Source organism: Oncorhynchus tshawytscha, linkage group LG03, assembly GCF_018296145.1.
Source record: "Oncorhynchus tshawytscha isolate Ot180627B linkage group LG03, Otsh_v2.0, whole genome shotgun sequence".
NCBI classification, from domain to species: Eukaryota; Metazoa; Chordata; class Actinopteri; order Salmoniformes; family Salmonidae; genus Oncorhynchus; species Oncorhynchus tshawytscha.
Genome location: NC_056431.1, coordinates 65,051,370 through 65,075,792, shown reverse-complemented (window position 1 = coordinate 65,075,792; position 24,423 = coordinate 65,051,370). Strand labels below are relative to the sequence as shown.

Genomic DNA, 24,423 nt, shown 5'->3' with positions numbered 1-24,423 from the left:
CCCCTGGCTGACTGGCGGCACTGGCGGCCCCTGGCGGCACTGGCGGCCCCTGGCTGACTGGCGGCCCCTGGCTGACTGGCTGCACTGGCGGCCCCTGGCTGACTGGCGGCACTGGCGGCCCCTTGCAGACTGGCGGCACTGGCGGCCCCTTGCAGACTGGCGGCACTGGCGGCGCTGGGCAGACGGGCGGCGCTGGGCAGACGGGCGGCGCTGGGCAGACGGGTGGCTCAGATGGCGCTGGGCAGATGGGTGGCTCAGATGGCGCTGGGCAGACTGACGACTCTGATGGCGCTGGGCAGACGGGAAGCTCCAGCAACGCTGGAGAGGAAGGCTCTGGCAGCGCTGGAGAGGCGGGAGACTCCGGCAGCGCTGGAGAGGAGGAAGGCTCCGGCAGCGCTGGACAGGCGGGAGCACCTGTAAGGATGAGCCGGAGAGACAGCCTGGTGCGGGAGGCTGCCACCGGAGGGCTGGTGCGTGGAGGTGATACTGGGTAGACCGGACCGTGCAGGCGCATTGGAGCTCTTGAGCACCGAGCCTGCCCAACCTTACCCGGTTGAATGGTCCCGGTCGCCCTGCCAGTGCGGCGAGGTGGAATAGCCCGCACTGGGCTATGCAGGCGAACCGGGGACACCATGCGCAAGGCTGGTGCCATGTAAGCCGGCCCAAGGAAATGCACTGGAGACCAGATGAGTAGAGCCGGCTTCATGGTACTTGGCTCGATGCCCACTCTAGCCTGGCCGATAAGCGGAGCTGGAATGTACCGCACCGGGCTATGCACCCGCACTGGGGACACCGTGCGCTTCACAGCATAACACGGTGCCTGCCCGGTCTCTCCAGCCCCCCGGTAAGCACAGGAAGTTGGCGCAGGTCTCCTACCTGGCTTCGCCATACTTCCTGTGAGCCCCCCAATAAATTTTTGGGGCTGACTCTCGGGCTTCCATCCACGCCGCCGTGCTGCCTCCTCATACCAGCGCCTCTCCGCCTTCGCCGCCTCCAGCTCTTCTTTGGGGCGGCGATATTCTCCAGGCTGTACCCAGGGTCCTTTACCATCGAGGATTTCCTCCCAAGTCCAGAAATCCTTATTTAACTGCTCCTGCTGCTGCCCGTTACCACGCCGCTTGGTCCTGTTGTGGTGGGTGATTCTGTCACGGTTTTCTGTAGGCAAAGGAGAGTCAGACCAAAATGCGGCGTGGCTATTGCGATCCATGTTTAATGAAAACAAAGTGAACACAAATCCAATACAAAAACAATAAACGTAATACGAAAACTGAAACAGCCTAACACTGGTGCTAAGTAACACACGACAGAAAAAGGACATAAGGACAATCACACACAAAACCCAACACCAAACAGGCTACCTAAATATGGTTCCCAATCAGAGACAATGACTAACACCTGCCACTGATTGAGAACCATATCAGGCCAAACACAGAAACAGACAAACTAGACACACAACATAGAATGCCCACTCAGATCACACCCTGACCAAACAAACATAGAAACATACAAAGCAAACTATGGTCAGGGTGTGACAATTGTTTAGAATTTTTTTGAAACAAGTTATTTTTTTCATTTCACTTCACCAATTTGGACTAATTTGTGGATGTCCATTACATGAAATGCAAATAAAAATCCTTTTAAATTACAGGTTGTAATGCAACAAAATAGGAAAAATGCCAAGGGGATTGTAATGCTCCGGGTGTCGTGGGTGTGGAGTCAGACGCAGGAGACAGAGAGTGCAATGCTGTGCTCTTTAATGCACAAACGCACCACAGGGTGCTCACAATAATAACGGCCCCAAACACGAGGAATGAGAAAGGTACAACTGAAATTTCACGACCAGGAACAAACACATTCCTCTACATTAGAGCCGAAGGTTGCAATCATTAATCCCGCACAACAACCAGGCGGGCCGGCTGTCTAATAAAGACAAACTAATCATTCACCAACAGGTGCTACCAATAAACATACAAGGAGGGAGAGGAAAGACAATCAGTGGCAGCTAATAGGCCGGTGACGACGACCGCCGAGTGCCACCCGACCGGGAAGGGAAACCACCCTCGGTCGGACTCGTGACAGGGATGTCACACCCTGACCTTAGATATCTCTGTTTTTCTATATATTTTGTTTAGGTCAGGGTGTGACTAGGATGGGTACTCTAGTTTTTGTATGTCTAGGGTTTTTGTATGTCTAGGGGTTTTTGTATGTCTATGTTGGCCTGATATGGTTCCCAATCAGAGACAGCTGTTTATTCGTGTCTCTGATTGGGGATCATATTTAGGTAGCCATTTTTTCCTCATTTGTGTTGTGGGATCTTGACTATGTTTAGTTGCCTATCTGCACTAAGTTGTATAGCTTCACGTTTAGTTTGGTTGTTTTTGTTAAGTGTTTCATTTATTAAAAGAGAATGTACACATACCACGCTGCGCCTTGGTCTCACGCATACGACAATCGTGACAGGGGATGAATGCTTTTGCAAGGCAATGTATGTGTGTGTCTGTTGTGAAGTCTGAGTGTGAACTCATACAGAGCGTGTAATGAGGATTGTATTTGCTTCTGTTCCCTCTGAGTCAGAGAGAAACAAAGGCGCAGTGTTACCCAAGTCCTACCGCATAAGGGTGTGCACAGACAGCACACACAACAGTGCACGTACACACACACACACACAACAGTGCACGTACACACACATACACACACATACACATAACTTGTTTCCTCATTTCAATAAAGAAATGCAATATGATGACGTTGAATCAACATGGAAAACTGATTGGATTTTTTAAAAGTCATCAACGTCAGGGAATTCCATATCTTTTTCACCCAACTTGTAACCTAAATTCAATGTCATGGTGACATTGTTTGGTGATTTCACATTTAATTAATCTTAGTTGACAACTCAACCAAATGTAAATTGAAAAATAGACATTGATCTGACTTCTGTGCACAGTGGGACACACACACACACTCTCACTCATCCACACACACGCTTCATCTCACTAAGATGGAATGCACTCACATTTACATTAACAAGACTTATCAGACAAAGTCTTGGCGGAAAACATTTTTCTGAGTGACTTAAAGAATTCCCCACAAGTGAAGCAGGAAACGGTAACTCATGTTGTAGAGTAGACTGTGAAGTGTGTATGTTCTCAGAATGCAGGACTCTGGAGAAATGCTGCAGTGCAGTGTACTGTTTGATACTCAGATTGACTCAAACCAAAGGTAAACCTTGTTGATGTTCACTGTCTGTCGCTTAACCAAACAGCCATTTAGTGTCTCTGGCTGTTGATTCATCTGTCAGTTGTTGTGGAGGAGCAGCACAGCACCACTTGATATGCTAATCACAAACACCTCAGTGTCTCCTGGGCTGAGACAGATTTGACAGAGGTGGCTGTGCCTCTTCATTAGCTTCTAGTTTATGTAAAGAGGGGGAGTGGAGAGGGGAGGAGAGAGAGAAGACAGAATGAGGATGAAATAGACAGGTATAAATGGAGGGATGGATGGAGGATGGCATTGACACTTTCCCTCTCCTCTCACTTTCATCTCATCTTTCACTCAAATCTAATAACAAATCTAACATTACAAAACATTACACGCAAATCTCCAAAAAGAAAAAGAAATGTGCAGTTGCCATACCAGGCAGTGGTACAGCCCGATAGGAGGCTCTCAATTGGAGACGTGCGTGGCCAAATAGTCATGGGTGAACAGGGAGGACAGGAGGGGGCTGAGTACATACCCTTGTGGGCCCCACGTGTTATGGATCAGCGTAGCGGAGGTGTTGTTGCCTACCTTCACCACCTGGGGTCAGCCTGTCAGGAAGTTCTCCTTCTCCCTCCCTCATACACACACACACACACACACACACACACACACACACACACACACACACACACACACACACACACACACACACACACACACACACACACACACACACACACACACACACACACACACACACACACACACACACACGCACAGTGGATGTGTGTTGATTGTTTTGATAATGTGATTTAAGTTTTTCACATGGTACAAAGAATAGAACAATCAAGGTGCTTGTCTAGATAAATCACTAGCGGACACATATTGGTTTTTATGCCTCTGGTGAGGCAATGCATCACTGCTGTAGCTATAAAAACTTCATCTGTAAATGTGCTTATATTATACTCATGTCTCATTTGCATAAAGACATATACCATTTTTGGGTTTCAGAAACCCCAGTCTTTCACACCTGTGCAATCATGTTAGTCTTGCTTGGTATGATACCATGTCCATTTTGCTTATATTTCCATGGTCTTCACAGACAGAAGACCTAAGTTTTCTCACTTCTCCCTCAGTTGCTCTCTTCCACTCCGTGTACCTGTTTTGTTCTCCACTTGATCTCTCCTCTCCTCCCATTCTTTTCAGTCTGTCTGCCCCCTGATTCATTCCTTTCAGTCTGTCTGCCCCCTGATTCATTCCTTTTCTTCTATCTCCATCACTCTCCCATCTTTCTCGTCCTTTGTCCTTCCGCCTCTTCGCTGACCTGTCTCTCCTATGTTATTTTATCCCTCCATCACCCTCTCCATCTCTCTGTGTCAGCGACTTGAAAGCAGATCATCAGCCCTTGAAAAGCTGAATCATAATTACAGGATGAACCAATGTCACTTCAGTCCCTATTATGCTCCGGTGTTATTCAGGGAACGATCAAAACGGAACATCTGTAAACAAAATCATTACATTGTATTTATTTATCCGTTTCTCTCTCACTCCAGTAGAGGAGGGTGCATATAGATTAGACAATTAACTATTGATCATGGTTTCTGAAACATATTGGGTAATCACCCAGATTCTTCTAAACTACAGATTTGACACAGATAGCACAGCTGGTGTATATACAAAATTGTCTGTGTACTTTTAATCAAAGAAGACCATCCTGTGTGTGTGTGTGTGTGTGTGTGTCTTTGAAATAACAGCAGTACTCAGTGTTGACAGTGGCGTGCAGTAATGAGCCAGTTAGCATTCCCATGGTGCACTGCAGCTGGAGACGGGCTGACATTTGCACCGCCGCTGAAGGCCAAGTACCCAGTGGACTTACTTTCGTTTAAGAGGACAGGTGCATACTGTGTGTGTCTGTGTCCAAGTGCATGCCTGCGTGCGTGTGTATCCATTAGTATTAGCAGCTATTAATTAGACTAATTTGGCAGGTAATTTGATAAGGTTAACTGGTATAGAGTGATGAAGGTGATGGCGTGTGTTAAGCCTGGGGTGTGAGATGTTCAGACTGATTGGGTGATGGTGGGATTGTCAGGGGCCGTTAGACTGTAGTAGTTACCATGGTAATCCTCCTGACAATCAATATCGACTGTCTGTTCATTAGAGCTTCAACACAGTGGGAATGTGATTAGACCAGAGATTAACTATGAGCTCAATAGGTTGTTCGACCAGACTCTAACATCAAGGGTCAGCTGCAGACTCTAACTTCAGAGATCTCTAACAACAGTTTGTGTTGTGTTGTGTTTTGAACAGGATCAGGTTTAGGCAGGCTGTGGACCAGTCTTTGGGGATACAGTAACTGCTGTGTGATTGGCGGTTTGTCTGATACACCAGAGAGAAACAAGATAAGGAGAAGAACATACTAGAGGAACCTTGGATAATCTGGAGAACGTCCTGCTTTACACAGAGACCATGATAATGCTAACAGAACGCTAAAGGAAACCTAATGGAATGCTGAGTGAGGTCATGTAGCTGCCCTCTGACACCCCTGCATGTGACTACGCCTTCTGCGACACCTCGGCTTTTCTAATTGGCTGGTTTGGAGAGCGACGGACCAATGGAGAAGAGTGCTGAGGAGCTGAACCTCTCGTTCCTGCTGGAGCATGAGCGAGAGATGATCCTCGGAGTCCTGCAGAAGGACGAGACTCTGAGGAAACTAGAGGAGAAGAGGATACGGTGAGGGCGGAATAAGTCTTCATCATATTCATCATCATCACTGTACAATCCACTACAATGATACATCTACTACTACAACTTCCTTGATGTTGATGAGGATTCTTTTATCGTAATCATCATCCTTATTCGTACCTCTGCAATCACAATACGACCACAACTTCACAACAACTACAATCACAATAGGATCACAACTTCACAACAACTACAATCACAATATGATCACAACAACTACTACATTCACAATACGACCACAACTTCACAACTACAATCACAATACGACCACAACTTCACAACAACTACAATCACAACAACTACTACAATCACAATACAACCACAACAACTACAATCACGATACAACCACAACAACTACAATCACAATACGACCACAACTTCACAACAACTACAATCACAATACGATCACAACAACTACTACAATCACAATACAACCACAACTACTACAATCACAATACAACCACAACTTCACAACAACTACAATCACAATACGACCACAACTTCACAACAACTACAATCACAATACAATCACGACAAGTACTACAACCACAATACAACCACAACTTCACAACTACAATCACAATATGACCACAACTTCACAACAACTACAATCACAATACGACCACAACTTCACAACAACTACAATCACAATACGATCACAACAACTACTGCAATCACAATAACTGACCACAACATCATGACCACAACATCACAATAACTACTACAATCACAGTACGACCACAACATGACAACAACTACAATCACAATATGATCACAACAACTACTACAATCACAATACAACCACAACTACTACAATCACAATACAACCACAACTTCACAACAACTACAATCACAATACGACCACAACTTCACAACAACTACAATCACAATACGACCACAACTTCACAACAACTACAATCACAATACGACCACAACTTCACAACAACTACAATCAATATACGACCACAACTTCACAACAACTACAATCACAATACGACCACAACTATTACAATCATAATACGACCACAACTTCACAACAACTACAATCACAATACGACCACAACTTCACAACAACTACAATCACAATACGACCACAACGTCACAACAACTACAATCACAATACGACCACAACTTCACAACAACTACAATCACAATATGACCACAACTTCACAACAACTACAATCACAATACGACCACAACTTCACAACTACTACAATCACAATATGACAACAACTTCACAACAACTACAATTACAAAAACTACTGCAATCACAATATGACCACAACATCACAACAACTACTACAATCACAAATCGACCACAACTTCACAACAACTACAATCAAAATATGACCACAACAACTACAATCACAATAAGACCACAACTTCACAACAACTACAATCACAATATGACCACAACTTCTACAATCACAATATGACCACAACTTCACAACAACTACAATCACAATACAATCACAACAACTACTACAATCACAATACAACTACACCTTCACAACAACTACAATCACAATATGACCACAACTTCTACAATCACAATATGACCACAACTTCACAACAACTACAATCACAATACAATCACAACTTCACAACAACTACCACAATCACAATATGATCACAACAACTACTACAATCACAATACGACCACATCACAACAACCACTACAATCACAATATGACCACAACATCACAACAACTACCACAATCACAACAACTACTACAATCACAATATGATCACAACAACTACTATAATCACAATACGACCACAACATCACAAAAACTACTACAACTGTGGTTGTAATAATTAGTGACAATAACAAACTTGATAAGTGTTCTTCCTCTGTTTCTCTCTGTTGTAGGAAGCTGAAGAATGAGCTGGTGGAGATCAGGCGTAAGGGTTCGCGGCGCCCCCAAGAGGTTGGGGAGCGTCAATGCGCCCGTTGCCTGAAGGGCCTGGGCCTGATTTTCGACCGCGGGGAGCTCTGTGAGCAGTGTCTACAGCGTGTCTGCAGCGACTGTCGCGTGATGGCCCCTAAAGCAAAGCATTGGAAGTGCTCCATCTGTGCCAAAGTCTTGTGAGTCTGGGCAAAGGTATCAGGGGACAGGCCATGGTTTAGCACTACTAACAGTTGGGTGTGTGTGTGTGACTGTGTGTGTATGTGTGTGTCTGTGTGTTTTATTTAAGGCCAGATGGCTCCTATTTGTTGTTTAACCACTCTGCAGCTGTCTTAATTTCCTCTGTCACATGGCGTTATCACTTATCTGGGCCGATTGACGTGAACATAAGAGCCGGTTAAAGCCAGGGTTAAAGTTGAGAGGTCAGTGTACCGTACAGGGGTCAGAGGTCAGGGGTCCCCTGTGTCTCTGATTGGCAGGGAGCTGAAGGTGGTGACCGGGGAGTGGTTCCTAGAGGAGCGGTCCAAGCGGTTTGACAAGGGGACAGTGCTCAGCAGTGATGTGGTCAAACAGTCTATCATGAGCAGCCCCGCAGGAAGCCCCCACAGGAAGTCCCCAGTGCCAGCTGACTCACCTGAGAGGCCTGACACCCCAAAATCAGGAAGAAGTGCCGTGAGGAACCTGGTGGATGGTGCCAAGAGGAAAGGGAAAGGGTGAGAAACACACACACATACACACACATACAAACAAATACACACACATACACACATACAAACACATACAGTATGTACACCAACAGGTTTGGGCTGGATTACTTCAACATGTAATCAGTTGTCAATCATAGTTTGACCATTTACAATACAATTAAAGGACACAGGAGAAGATCACTGCACAGATTTAATATAAAGAGAAATCTACTACACAAGCAAGTGGAAAGTTGGGCTTCCATCAGAGAATGGGTTTCGTATTGCATCCACACACACACACACACACACACACACACACACACACACACACACACACACACACACACACACACACACACACACACACACACAGTCTGATGTGTGTGTGTAGTGACTAGTTCTGTTGGATCCTAGGATATTGATGGATAAGAAGGGCAGCCGTCCCAGCCTGAAGCCAGAGAACGGGGTGCAGGGTGGGAGTGTGTGTGCTCCTGTCCCCGACACAGACACACACAGCGTACGCAGTGCCCGGTCTGCACCACGCTCCACAACCCGCTCAGCGCCTCACTCACATAGGTGAGGACAAATCACCAAACCACACTCATGCAAGTAACACCCACCACAGGCACATCTCCACTGTCTAAAGGAAGTTCTTTACATCGTCTCCTTACGTTCATCATCTCCTTCCTTGCCTTGTCTCCACTCAGTTGATGTTACTGGATAGGTGAAAGAAACACAAATAGGAAACACAAATAGGGCTCCCCAACTCTGGATTTCCAATTTAACCATATGTAATAATCATCATAATCATCTGAATCTCATGTGTTATCCCAGTGTGTGTGATGTTTAATGTGATGGTGTGTATTCTGTCTTATCCTCAGGGGTAGTGATGTTTAATGTGGTGGGGTGTATTCTGTCTTATCCTCAGGGGCAGTGATGTTTAATGTGATGGTGTGTATTCTGTTTTGTCCTCAGGGGTAGTGATGTGTAATGTGATGCTGTATTCTGTTTTGTCCTCAGGGGTAGTGATGTGTAATGTGATGCTGTATTCTGTCTTGTCCTCAGGGGCAGTGATGTGTAATGTGATGGTGTGTATTCTGTCTTGTCCTCAGGGGTAGTGATGTGTAATGTAAAGGTGTATTCTGTCTTGTCCTCAGGGATAGTGATGTGTAATGTAATGGTGTATTCTGTCTTGTCCTCAGGGGTAGTGTTGTGGCTCTGGAGTCTTCAGGGATACGTACTGTACCTAACAACCTGCGCTCCCAAACCCTGGAGAGGGACAGGTCCCCTACACCCAGCAGCAAGAGCAGGAGGGTCAGGGTCAGCAACCCCAAAAGACACACACACACACACACACACACACACACACACACACACATAGACATACACGGACGGACAGACAGACAGACAGACACACACACGGATAGACAGACACACACACCAATAATCCTTTTACAGCATTATAAGGCTGCGTTGAGACAATAACTTATCAATGACCCAAGCCCAACTCAGGTATTCCCTACCATTGTGACTCAGAGTTGTCATAATGCTTCAGCAAATGTACATTACACCAAGGGCGTTGGTAGACGCAATGTAAGTAACCTAATTTATGTCCCTCTAACTGCCATGAATGTCTCTTGCTGTTCCTACAACTATTGTATGCAGTAATCATGGGCCTATGAACCAGATTTATACTGTGAGCACTGAGACAGTATGCTCTAGGAGGAAGTCCACTGTGTGCAGCTCACCCTGCACTAAAATAAATAACATGAGCATATCTACTTCTGCTAAGCTTCCCAGTAAAGCAATGAAAACAAGTAAGCATGGCAGAAGGCCATAAGCAAAGAAGAAAATGCTCACCCAGAAGTGGCGTAGTGGCCGGGGACTTTAATGCAGGCAAACTTAAATCAGTTTTACCAAATTTTTACCAGCATGCCACGTGAAACCAAGGAAAAAAATCCTAGACCACCTTTACTCCACACACAGAGATGCATACAAAGCTCTCCCCCGCCCTCCATTTGGCAAGTCTGACCATAATTCTATCCTCCTGATTGGAGGTCGACCGATTATGGTTTTTCAACGCCGATACCGATTATTAGAGGGCCTAAAAAAAGTTGTTACCCATTAATCGGCCAATTTTTTATTTATTTATTTGTAATAATGACAATTACAACAATACTGAATGAACACTTATTTTAACTTAATATAATACATCAATAAAATCAATTTAGCCTCAAATAAATAATGAAACATGTTCAATTTGGTTTAAATAATGCAAAAACAAAGTGTTGGAGAAGAAAGTAAAAGTGCAATATGTGCCATGTAAAAAAGCTAATGTTTAAGTTCCTTGCTCAGAAGATGAGAACATATGAAAGCTGGTGGTTCCTTTTAACATGAGTCTTCAATATTCCCAGGTAAGAAGTTTTAGGTTGTAGTTATTATAGGAATTATAGGGCTATTTCCCTCTATACCATTTGTATTTCATATACCTTTGACTATTGGATGTTCTTATAGGCACTTTAGTATTGCCAGTGTAACAGTATAGCTTCCGTCCCTCTCCTCGCCCCTACCTGGTCTCGAACCAGGAACACATCGACAACAGCCACCCTCGAAGCATCGTTACCCATCCCTCCACAAAAGCCGCAGCTTTTGGGGAACAAATTCGCCAAGTCTCAGAGCGAGTGACGTCACCGATTGAACCGCTATTAGTGTGCACCCCGCTAACTAGCTAGCCATTTCACATCGGTTACACCAGCCTAATCTCGGGAGTTGATAGGCTTGAAGTCATAAACAGCTCAATACTTGTGCTGTTTGAATGAATGCGTACAAGCCTGCTGCTGCCTACCATCGCTCAGTCAGACTGCTCTATCAAATATCAAATCATAGACTTAATGATAACATAACACACAGAAATACGAGCCTTTGGTCATTAATATGGTCAAATCCGGAAACTATCATTTCGAAAACAAAACGTTTATTCTTTCAGTGAAATACGGAGCCGTTACATATTTTATCTAACGGGTGGTATCCCCAAGTCTAAATATTGCTGTTACATTGTACAACCTTCAATGTTATGTCAAAATTACATAAAATTCTGGCAAATTAGTTCGCAACGAGCCAGGCGCCCTAAACTGTTGCATATACCCTTGCGTTCATTGTGTGCAATGAACGCAAGAAAAGTGACACAATTTCACCTGGTTAATATTGCCTGCTAACCTGGATCTCTTTTAGCTAAATATGCAGGTTTAAAAATATATACTTCTGTGTATTGATTTTAAGAACGGCATTTATGTTTATGGTTAGGTATAGTCGTACAACGATTGTGCTTTTTCGCAAATGCGCTTTTGTTAAATCATCCCCTATTTGGCGAAGTAGGCTGTCTTTGTTAGGTAGAAATAGTCTTCACACAGTTCGCAACGAGCCAGGCGGCCCAAACTGCTGCATATACCCTGACTCTGTTGCAAGAGAAGTGACACAATTTCCCTAGTTAAAAGAAATTCATGTTAGCAGGACTGTTTTACTAGCACAGACTGGAATATGTTCCGGGATTAATCCAATGGCATTGAGGAATACACCACCTCAGTCATCAGCTTCATCAATAAGTGCATCGATGACATCATCCCCACAGTGACTGTACGTACATATCCCAACCAGAAGCCATGGATTACAGGCAATATCTGCATCGAGCTAAAGGCTAGAGCTGTCGCTTTCAAGGTGCAGTCGACCTACCAGGGTAGTTACAAACAGCACATGAATGAAATCATCAACATGTATTGATCACATCTTTACTAATGCTGCAGAAAGGTGTTTGAAAGCAGTATCCAGATCCATCGGATGTAGTGATCACAATATAGTAGCCATATCTAGGAAAACCAAAGTTCCCAAGGCTGGGCCTAATATAGTGTATAAGAGGTCATACAAGAGGTTTTGTAGTGATTCCTATATTGTTGATGTAAAGAATATTTGTTGGTCCGTATTGTGTAATGAGGAGCAAACAGACGCTGCACTTGACACATTTATGAAATTGCTAATTCCATTTACTAATAAGCATGCACCTATTAAGAAAATGATTGTAAAAACTGTTAAATCCCCATCGATTGATGAGGAATATGAAAAATTGCATGTTTGAGAGGTGGTATGAGGCAAAAGGAATGGCAAATAAATCTGGCTGCACAACGTATTTCAAATTGAGAAATCATGTGACTACACTGAATAAAAAGAAGAAGAAACTACACTATGAAACAAGATAAATGACAAAGAATTATAGTAAAAAGCTTTGGAGCACCTTAAATGACATTTTGGGGAAAAAGGCAAACTCAGCTCCATCATTCATTGATTCAGATGGCTCATTCATCACAAAACCGACTGCTATTGCCAACTATTATTTTTTGAGTTTGAGTTTGAGTTTATTTTTATTTTTACAGGGACAGTGCACATTAATCAACGTTTCAGTAAAAGTGCCGGTTTTAGCCAGCCGGCTAATTTTCAACCGCAGTCCCTGGGCAGGTTATTAAAAACAATTACAATATAGACAATAGCAACATAGAACAAGCAAGACATAGCAACATAGGACAAGCAAGACATAGCATACAGACAGAGCAACATAGAACAAAAAGCAGCAAGACAAAATTCATAAAAGCAACAAAGTGTTTCCACACCTCACAAGCTACAGACAACAGACAACATGGAGAACGGCAACACACAGCTAGGGACCATGTTCACAAATCTGATTGACCTTTAGCCATGTCTTCAAGCATTTTGTGAAAGTGTGATATGTGGTGCAGTTATGTGTGTCTGATGGCAGTGTATTCCAGACATGGGAAGCTCTCACAGAGAATGCAGATTTACTAAAGCTGCTTTTCCTTAGGGGAACTATACAGTCACCTCTCATGGCAGACCTTGTGGATCTGCTGCCATATGTCTGGGTTTTCTGTTTAACAAAAATATTGAGTGGAGGGGGAGCCAGGCCATTAAGGATCTTGAATACAAGACATGCGTCGGTGTATTGCACAAGATTTTCCCAACTCAAGAGCTCATGCTTTCTAAGGATGTGACAATGATGATGGCTATTGGGCTTCCTATCAAGCACTTTGAGAGCCTGTTTGTAGACAGACTGAATAGGTTTTAATGTTGTACAGCAAGCTTGGGCCCAACTAGTCAAGCAGTATGTTAAGTGGGGAGTATCATAGATTTGAAGTACAGTTTTGCTACCTCTGTAGTCAAACAATTTCGTATAAATCGGAAATTAGCTAGGTTGAATTTGGTTATTTGAATTACCTTTTCACATGCTTTTTAAAAGAGGTTGGAATCAAGTATGATGCCAAGGTACTTAAAATCGGATACCACCTGGAGCTTCTCCCCTGACACATAGACATCTGGCTCAGTAGCATCTGTTGCCCTCTTTGTGAAGAACATGCAAACAGTTTTTTTCACATTGGGATGCAGACACGAGTCACTGAGCCACTTTGTAACCTGGACCATTACAGTAGTGAGTTCTTGTGCAGCTTGTTGTTTGCTCTTTGCATGCACATATATCACTGTATCATCTGCATACATTTGAACTTCAGACCCAGTACAGACAGAAGGCAGATCATTAATGTACAGGCTGAACAGGAGGGGCCCCAGTATTGACCCTTGGGGCACGCCCACATCATAGCTACGAGTGGGCGACAGCTCATTGCTCACTCTGACACACTGAGTTCTGCCTTCAAGGTATGATTTCATCCATCTCAAGGCATCAGGGGAAAAGTTGAACTTAGACAATTTTGTGATGAGAATCTCATGGTTAACAGTATCAAAAGCCTTCCTTAGGTCCAGAAACACAGCCCCAACAGCACCCCCTTTGTCCATCTTGGACTTCACAGTTTCCAGAAGAAAGCAGTTGGCCGTTTCTGTGGAGTGTTTCGCTCTGTAGCCAAACTGCATGGAGTGTAATGTGAAGGGGCTGTTGTTGAGGTGGGCAATCAGTTGTTCTGCTACACACTTTTCAACAACCTTTGACACCACAGGTAGTATACTAATGGGCCTGTAGTTACTCACGTTAGCAGGGTCGCCTGATTTAAAGATGGCCGTTATTATGGTCTTTCCCTGTTAACTTTTTTAGATTCTCCCATATCAATTTAGAATTTCCCTTTGCTTCACCAATTATATTAATAAAAAAGTTTGCCTTGGCCTGTCTGATTTCTTTCATCACCTTATTTCTCAACATGGTAAACCTACGTCTGTCGTGCTCTAATTTAGATTTTAGGGCTATTTTTAGAGCATAATCTCGTTCTTTCATCAATTTCCAGATTTCTCCATTTAGCCAAGGAAGAGTGCTCTTTTGGCCAGGTTTGGATTTGATTTTCTTTAGGAAGCCATTTATTGTAGTCTGGATTGTGGATAGAAAAACCTGACTGTCAGCTTTTAATTGACAAGATTAGCAAACTTAGGCATGACATGCCAGCAACAAACGCTGACACTACACATCCAAGTATATCTGACTCAATTATGAAAGACAACCATTGTAATTTTGAATTCCGTAAAGTGAGTGTGGAAGAGGTTAAGAAATTATTGTCTATCAACAATGACAAGCCACCGGGGTCTAACAACTTGGATGGAAAATTACTGAGATAATATCAGACAATATTGCCACTCCTATTTGCCATATTTTCAATTTTAGCCTACTAGAAAGTGGGTGCCCCCAGGCTTGGAAGTAAGCAAAAGTAATTCCGCTACCTAAGAATAGTAAAGCCCCCTTTACTGTCTCAAATAGCCGACCAATCTGCCTGTTACCAACCCTTAGTAAACTTTTGGAAGAAATTGTGTTTGACCAGATACAATGGTATTTTACAGTAAACAAATTGACAACAAACTTTCAGCATGCTTATAGGGAAGGACATTCAAGAAGCACAGCACTTACACAAATGACTAATGATTGGCTGAGAGAAATTGATGATAAAAAGATTGTGGGGACTGTTTTGTTTGACTTCAATGCGGCTTTTGACATTACCGATTATAATCTGCTGCAGGAAAAACGTATGTGTTATGGCTTTACATCCCCTGCTATATGGTTGATAAAGAGGTACCTGTCTAACACAACACAGAGGGTGTTCTTTAATGGAAGCTTCTCCAACATAATCCAGGTAGAATCAGGAATTTCCCAGGGCAGCTGTTTAGGCCCCTTACTTTTTAAATTCTTTACTAATGACATGCCACTGGCTTTGAGTGAAGCCAATGTGTCTATGTATACGGATGACTCCACACTGTAAATGTCAGCTACTACAGCAACTGAAATTACTGTAACACTTAACAAAGAGCTGCAGTTAGTTTCAGAGTGGGTGGCAAGGAATAAGTTAGTCCTAAATATTTCTAAAACTAAAAGCATTGTATGGGGGACAAATCATTCACTAAACCCTAAACCTCAAAGAAATCTTGTAATAAATAATGTGGAAATTGGGAAAGTTGAGGTGTCATGGTCAAAACATATTGATACAACAGTAGCTAAGATGGGGAGAAGTCTGTCCATAATAAAGCGCTGCCTTACCTTCTTAACAGCACTATCAACAAGGCAGGTTCTACAGGCCCTAGTTTTGTCGCACCTGGACTACTTTTCAGTTGTGTGGTCAGATGCCACAAAAAGGGCCAATTGCAATTGTCTCAGAAGAGGGCAGCACAGCTGGCCCTTGGATGTACACAGAGAGCTAATATTAATAATATGCATGTCAATCTCCCCTGGCTCAAAGTGAAGGAGAGATTGACTCCATAACTACTTGTATTTATGAGAAGTATTGACATGTTGAATGCACCGTGCTGTCTGTTTGAACTACTGGTGTACAGCTCGGACACCCATGCATATCCCACAAGACATGCCACAAGAGGTCTCTTCACAGTCCCGAAGTCCAGAACAGACTATGTGAGGCGCAGAGTATTACATAGAGCCATGACTACATTGAACTCTATTCCACATCAAGTAACTAATGCAAGCAGTCAAATTGGATTAAAAAAACAGATAAAAATATACCTTATGGAACAGCGGGGACTGTGAAGCAACACAAACATAGGCACAGACACATACATACACACACACGATAACATACGCACTATACACACACGTACACATGGATTTTGTACCATGTGGTAGGTATGGAGTAGGGGCCTGAGGGCACACAGTGTGTTGTGAAATCTGTGAATGTATTGTAATGTTTTTAACATTTTATAAACTACCTTCATTTTGATAGACCCCAGGAAGAGTAGCTGAATGGGGATCCATAATAAATACAAATAAAAACAGACAGACAGACAGACAGACACATTGCATGCACTCATAAACACACATACCTCATAGCACACAAACCTCATTAACACGTGTGTGTGTGTGTGTGTGTGTGTTTGTGTGTGTGTGTGTGTGTGTGTGTAGCCGGACGGAGCGGAGAGCGTGGCTAGTTTCCGCTCCAGCGACAGCGTGTTTGACAAGATGTCCGACACCGTCACCGGGCTTGGCTGGACAGGGTCTGATACCGCCCCACCCACCATTGCTGTCTCCAGGGCCTCTGTTTCATCAGGTATCGTCATGATAACACACTCTTCACACCTCCAACATGTGTGTATCTGAACACCTTACAGAGAGAGACAGGATTCTCTCTGTTTCACAGAGCCCAGACAACGTTACTTGTTTACTTAGTTTGAATCTGACAGGGACGAAGATTAAGCATTTAATAAAAAAGTGTTCTATTAGACTGGGTGCATGGGAGCATGTGTTAGGAAGTGTTCTATTAGATTGAATGTGTGGGAGAATGTGTTAGGAAGTGTTCTATTAGACTGGGTGCATGGGAGCATGTGTTAGGAAGTGTTCTATTAGACTGGGTGCATGGGAGCATGTGTTAGGAAGTGTTCTATTAGACTGGGTGCATGGGAGCATGTGTTAGGAAGTGTTCTATTAGGCTGGGTGCATGGGAGCATGTGTTAGGAAGTGTTCTATTAGACTGGGTGCATGGGAGCATGTGTTAGGAAGTGTTCTATTAGACTGGGTGCATGGGAGCATGTGTTAGGAAGTGTTCTATTAGGCTGGGTGCATGGGAGCATGTGTTAGGAAGTGTTCTATTAGACTGGGTGCATGGGAGCATGTGTTAGGAAGTGTTCTATTAGGCTGGGTGCATGGGAGCATGTGTTAGGAAGTGTTCTATTAGGCTGGGTGTATGGGAGCATGTGTTAGGAAGTGTTCTATTAGGCTGGGTGCATGGGAGCATGTGTTAGGAAGTGTTCTATTAGACTGGGTGTATGGGAGCATGTGTTAGGAAGTGTTCTATTAGACTGGGTGCATGGGAGCATGTGTTAGGAAGTGTTCTATTTGACTGGGTGCATGGGAGCATGTGTTAGGAAGTGTTCTATTAGACTGGGTGCATGGGAGCATGTGTTAGGAAATGTTCTATTAGACTGGGTGCATGGGAGAATGTGTTAGGAAGTGTTCTATTTGACTGGGTGCTTGGGAGCATGTGTTAGGAAGTGTTCTATTAGGCTGGGTGCATGGGAGCATGTGTTAGGAAGTGTTCTATTAGATTGAATGTGGGGAGCATGTGTTAGGAAGTGTTCTATTAGGCTGGGTGCATGGGAGCATGTGTTAGGAAGTGTTCTATTAGGCTGGGTGTATGGGAGCATGTGTTAGGAAGTGTTCTATTAGGCTGGGTGCATGGGAGCATGTGTTAGGAAGTGTTCTATTAGACTGGGTGTATGGGAGCATGTGTTAGGAAGTGTTCTATTAGACTGGGTGCATGGGAGCATGTGTTAGGAAATGTTCTATTAGACTGGGTGCATGGGAGCATGTGTTAGGAAGTGTTCTATTAGACTGGGTGCATGGGAGCATGTGTTAGGAAGTGTTCTATTAGACTGGGTGCATGGGAGCATGTGTTAGGAAGTGTTCTATTAGATTGAATGTGTGGGAGAATGTGTTAGGAAGTGTTCTATTTGACTGGGTGCTTGGGAGCATGTGTTAGGAAGTGTTCTATAGGCTGGGTGTATGGGAGCATGTGTTAGGAAGTGTTCTATTAGACTGGGTGCATGGGAGCATGTGTTAGGAAGTGTTCTATTAGATTGAATGTGTGGGAGAATGTGTTAGGAAGTGTTCTATTAGACTGGGTGCATGGGAGCATGTGTTAGGAAGTGTTCTATTAGATTGAATGTGTGGGAGAATGTGTTAGGAAGTGTTCTATTAGACTGGGTGCATGGGAGCATGTGTTAGGAAGTGTTCTATTAGATTGAATGTGTGGGAGAATGTGTTAGGAAGTGTTCTATTAGACTGGGTGCATGGGAGCATGTGTTAGGAAGTGTTCTATTAGATTGAATGTGTGGGAGAATGTGTTAGGAAGTGTTCTATTAGACTGGGTGCATGGGAGCATGCGTTAGGAAGTGTTCTATAGGCTGGGTGTATGGGAGCTTGTGTTAGGAAGTATTCTATTAGACTGGGTGCTTGGGAGCATGTGTTAGGAAGTATTCTATTAGACTGGATGCATGGGAGCATGTGTTAGGAAGTGTTCTATAGGCTGGGTGCATGGGAGCATGTGTTAGGAAGTGTTCTATTAGACTGGGTGCATGGGAGCATGTGTTAGGAAGTGTTCTATTAGATTGAATGTGTGGGAGAATGTGTTAGGAAGTGTTCTATTTGACTGGGTGCATGCGTTAGGAAGTGTTCTATTAGACTGGGTGCTTGGGAGCTTGTGTTAGGAAGTATTATATTAGACTGGGTGCATGGGAGCATGCGTTAGGAAGTGTTCTATAGGCTGGGTGTATGGGAGCATGTGTTAGGAAGTATTCTATTAGACTGGGTGCATGGGAGCATGTGTTAGGAAGTGTTCTATTAGGCTGGGTGCATGGGAGCATGTGTTAGGAAGTGTTCTATTAGGCTGGGTGCATGGGAGCATGTGTTAGGAAGTGTTCTATTAGACTGGGTGTATGGGAGCATGTGTTAGGAAGTGTTCTATTAGGCTGGGTGCATGGGAGCATGTGTTAGGAAGTGTTCTATTAGGCTGGGTGCATGGGAGCATGTGTTAGGAAGTGTTCTATTAGACTGGGTGCATGGGAGCATGTGTTAGGAAGTGTTCTATTAGGCTGGGTGCATGGGAGCATGTGTTAGGAAGTGTTCTATTAGGCTGGGTGCATGGGAGCATGTGTTAGGAAGTGTTCTATTAGGCTGGGTGCATGGGAGCATGTGTTAGGAAGTGTTCTATTAGACTGGGTGCATGGGAGCATGTGTTAGGAAGTGTTCTATTAGGCTGGGTGCGTGGGAGCGTGACGTAGACTGGAGAGTTGTAGCACTTTGTAAGAATTAAGTTTACACGTTAAACTGTCACTAAAGCTGCCAAGGGCATAAGATATTACAGCTCCTATGTTACTCTCTTCCTCCCTCCCACCCTGTTATCTCTCTCTCTCTCTCTCTCTCTCTCTCTCTCTCTCTTTCTCTCTCTCTCACTTTCTCTCTCTCTCACTTTCTCTCTCTCTCTCTCTCTCTCTCTTTCTCTCTCTCTCTCTCTCTCTCTCTCTCTTTCTCTCTCTCTCACTTTCTCTCTCTCTCTCTCTCTCTCTCTCTCTCTCTCTCTCTCTTCTCTCTCTCTCTCTCTCTCTCTCTCTCTCTCTCTCTCTCTCTCTCTCTCTCTCTCTCTCTCTCTCTCTCTCTCTCTCTCTCAATTTAAGTGTCTTTATTGGCATGGGAAACATATGTTTACATTGCCAAAGCAAGTGAAATAGATCATAGACAAAAGTGAAGTAAACTATCAAAAATGTACAGTAAATTAACATAAATACATGTTGTATTTACAATGGAGTTTGTTCTTCACTGGTTGCCCTTTTCTTGTGGAAACATGTCACAAATCTTGCTGCTGTGATTAAACACTGTGGTATGTCACCCAATAGATATTGGAGTTTATCAACATTTGATTTGTTTTGGAATTCTTTGTGTGGTCTGTGTAATCTGTAGGAAATATGTGTCTCTAAGGAGGTTAGGAAGTGCAGCTCAGTTTCCACCTCATTTTGTGGGCAGTGGGCACATAACCTGTCTTGTGAGCCAGGTCTGCCGTCGGCGGCTTTTCTCAATAGCAAGTCTATGCTCATCTGTACATAGTCAAAGATTTCCCTAATTTTGGGTTGGGGGGGCTCTTCTCCAGGTTCATCTCTCTGTAGGTGATGGCTTTGTTATGGAAGGTTTGGGAATCGCTTCCTTTTAGGTGGTTGTAGAATTTAACTGCTCTTTTCTGGATTTTGATAATTAGTGGGTATCAGCTTAATTCTACTCTGCATGCATTATTTGGTGTTTTACATTGTACACAGAGGATATTTGGTGTTTGTCCCATTTTGTGAATTATTGGTTGATGAGAGGACCCCAGACCTCACAACCATGAATTGCAATGGGTTCTAGAATTTATTTTTTTGAAAGTATTTGAAAGTATTTTTTTGCCAGATCTTAATTGGTATGTCAAATTTTATATCCCTTTTGATGGCATAGAAGTCCCTAGATGGAATTTGTATTCGTGGTCCTGGCAACTGGACCTTTTTTTGGAACACCATTGTTTTTGTCTTACTGAGATTTACTTTCAGAGCCCAGGTCTGACAGAATCTGAGCAGAAGATCTAGGTGCTGCTGTAGGGCCTCCTTGGTTGGTGACAGAAGCACCAGATCATCAGCAAACAGTAGAGATTTGACTTCAGATTCCATTAGGGTGAGGCTGGGTGCTGCAGACTGTTCGTTGATTCGTTGATATATATGTTGAAGAGGGTGGGGCTTAAGCTGCATCCCTGTCTCACCCCCCGGCACTGTGGAAAGAAATCTGTCATACGGTAATTTGGTAAAAAGCCAATATGACATTTGCTCAGTACATTGTTTTCGCTGAGGAAATGTACAAGTTTGATGTTAATGATAATGCAAAGGATTTTCCCAAGGTTACTGTTGACACATATCCCCGGTAGTTATTTGGGTCAAATTTGTCTCCACTTTTGTGGATTGGGGTGATCAGTCCTTGGTTCCAAATATTGGGGAAGATGCCAGAGCTGAGGATGATGGTAAAGAGTTTAAGTATAGCCAATTGGAATTTGTGGTTTGTATATTGTATATATGTATATAGCTACCATAGGAGTCCTCTGACAACAGCTCCAGGGCATGCCTAGTGTTTGGGCACCAGAGTTTAGCCACTTTGTGTTTGTGAAAAAGTTTATCCTCTTGAATGTATTTGCCATTTGAGTCAATGAGGAGCACAATCTCTGGCTTTTGTGTGTCCTCAGTGGATGTGGGTGGGTTGTCAGGAGGGCTATCAGGAGAGCTGACAGGAGGGGGTGGGGTCTGTTGGGTTGGTGGGTCCTGTGTTGTCTATCCCATTGTGGTGTTGAGGTTGTGGTCCGGGTCTGAGGTGGGCTGTTCTGCTGGCTTCTCTGGGGGAGTGTACTGCTCTCTGTTACACCTCAGCTTTCTGACCTCGTTCAGTACCGTGTGTGTCTCCATAAGTTCTCTCACCTCAGTCCATATAGCAGCCAGCTCTCTCAGCCAGCCGTCCATCTCCAACTTCTGCCCTCCGGGTCTTGTTGGGGGGTTGTTGTTGTGCTGGTCTGTTTTGTGGGTTTGTTCTGTCTGGATTGTGTGGACTAGTTCTCTGAGCTCCACCATGTCTCTCTCTAGCTCTGTGAATTTATCCCTCTCTCTCTATTTATTTATCTCTCTCTCCTCATACTCCTCTCTTCCTCACTCTTTCTTTCTTTCTCTCACTCTAGACCTCTCTTGATCTCTCTCTTACACTCACATACTCCCCTGTTCTTGTTCCTCTTCTACTCTTTCTCTTTCCTCTCTCTTCTCCCTTTCTGTCTTTCTCCCTTTCACCACTCAAACACTTTTCTCATCTTCCCCTGGTAGCAGATGGCTGTTGTAGCAGCATATGGTGCTCTGTCACATGTTAGCATTTCATAACAACTCCAATTAGTGCCATTAGGCATAGCTGTGAAATAACTGGAAATAACAGTCTTTATGTGTGGCTGTGGGGAGGGAATACCTTGTCACTTCCTCCTCTCATCTCTCTCTCTCTCTCCCTCTCTCCATCTCTCTCTCTCTCTCTCTGTAGATCGTAGTCGTTCTGAGGTGGACCTGTCTGTTCCTGGTTCTGCCAGTGATGAGGCCCTCAGCCTGAGGAGCCGCTCCGTTCCTGGGCTCAATGACACGGTACACACACACACACCTCTTGTCCACCTCCACACACCACCCACACACCTTACCCCGGAATAAGTCAACATATTTTGTGTCCATCTCTATGGCAACATAACCATGATCTTTGATACATACAGATAGTGCACAGTACAGTGGACTTCCTCTAAGCTATTAGAAACCCCAAACTACTTTTTAAGTGAGAATAGTCATTGGTCTGAAGCCAAAAAATAAAGGAAACTCACAAGCACCACAATGCCTATTCCACCCATGCTCTACCAAGGTTTTCCAGCACACAGTTTTGACCTACTACAGTAGCTATGTTTGTATTGTACTATGTGTAGACAGGTTGCTTAGGATTCAAACATTCTCAAACAGCCTAATACATACTCTTCAGAGGGATAATGGACTTTACAGTGTCCTGCTATTAAAATGATGTATACCGGTATTTACCCTTGTGCCCCTTGTGCAGCCCCCATACTACATTTTACTTTTGCATGGCGATGCTGTCAGTTGAGTCTGGTAAATTGATGCTAGCATGCACAACTGAGGTTCTGTTTAAATGTGCGTTATGGGTTTAACCATTTACTAACTAGCTTAGTTTCTTAACAAAACATTTTTTTTGTCTGCTATGGTTGGTGTGGTCTTGGTTATTCTTTGAGGAAACGTAGCGTAGCTAATTGCAGTGTTTGTTCTGTCTGAAAACTAGCTAAAAGAAAATGTTTCACAGCAAGAGAGGTGTTGCTACATTCATCCTTTTTCCATCATTTTATCAAGCGAATTAAGAAGGAATATCGATGTCATTTTTAACAAAGTAGGCTAAGAAGCAAAATTCGGTTTTCCATCAAAATAATGATTCTTGTGAGTTTAAGAATATGTGACATGAGAAAAGATAAATTGCTCTTATTAAACTCTCCAGATCATTTACCATCAATGGATGCCGATTTAACTTGTTTTGACTGCTATGATTAAACAATAAGGCCAGAGGAGGTGTAATGTATGGCCAAAATACCATGGCTAAGGGCTGTTCTTAGGGCATAGCCCTTAGCACTGGTATATTGGCCATATACCACAAACCCCTGAGGTGCCTTATTGCTATTATAAACTGGTTACCAACGTAATTAGACCAGTAAAAAGTATGTTTTTGTCATACCCCTGGTACACGTCTGATATACCATGCTTTCAACCAATCAGAATTCAGAGCTCAAACCACCCAGTTTATAATTGTAAATAAATCTTGTTTGCGCATGTGCATAACTATAGATATATCCGACAGGAGAGTTTGAGTGATGAAAATTGGACAGAGGATCTCAAAATCTCTGTGCAAGAAACACTTGGACAAACTTCAAAAACCGAATGTATTTGTGCCGTTATTATGTGCCGGATGCTAACACTATAAACTGTTATAAATGGCCTATTTGCAAGATTGACTTGTTATTTCAATAGGCCTAGGCTACTGACTAAAATCTGGGTTGAAAATTGCAATTAAACTTTGCTAAGCTAGGTGCAGACAGCCTATAGCCCAGGGGTACTCGACTAGTATTTCAGAAGGTCCAGTGACAAATGTCCGGATGGATATCGTCCTTTATCGGCGCTGTGGTTCAAGCGTAGAAACAAAGCTTTTAGTCTACGACTTAGGAAACATTTTGTTACATAAAATGTAAATTAAATACATTAAATTAGACTAATAAGTACTATTAATTATTACTTCTTTTGAATGTAAGAATGTGCAA

The 24,423-nt window shown here is 43.5% G+C and overlaps 1 protein-coding gene across 3 annotated transcripts in view; it reads left to right on the top strand.

The window, feature by feature from the left end:
* The window catches only part of LOC112241691 (synaptotagmin-like protein 5), an 81,037-nt gene that overhangs the window by 40,904 nt on the left and 15,710 nt on the right, over positions 1–24,423 (top strand). For 2 of the 3 annotated variants that reach the window (XM_024409742.2, XM_024409737.2), the window contains exons 2-8: positions 5,509–5,931; positions 7,817–8,032; positions 8,333–8,566; positions 8,954–9,115; positions 9,742–9,859; positions 16,938–17,082; positions 22,611–22,708. In XM_024409742.2, coding sequence (XP_024265510.1) covers positions 5,813–5,931; positions 7,817–8,032; positions 8,333–8,566; positions 8,954–9,115; positions 9,742–9,859; positions 16,938–17,082; positions 22,611–22,708 — 1,092 coding nt within the window. In that variant the 5' untranslated portion in view covers positions 5,509–5,812. The remainder of the gene's footprint in view (positions 1–5,508; positions 5,932–7,816; positions 8,033–8,332; positions 8,567–8,953; positions 9,116–9,741; positions 9,860–16,937; positions 17,083–22,610; positions 22,709–24,423) is intronic. The other variant, XM_042319830.1, reaches the window with a different exon arrangement.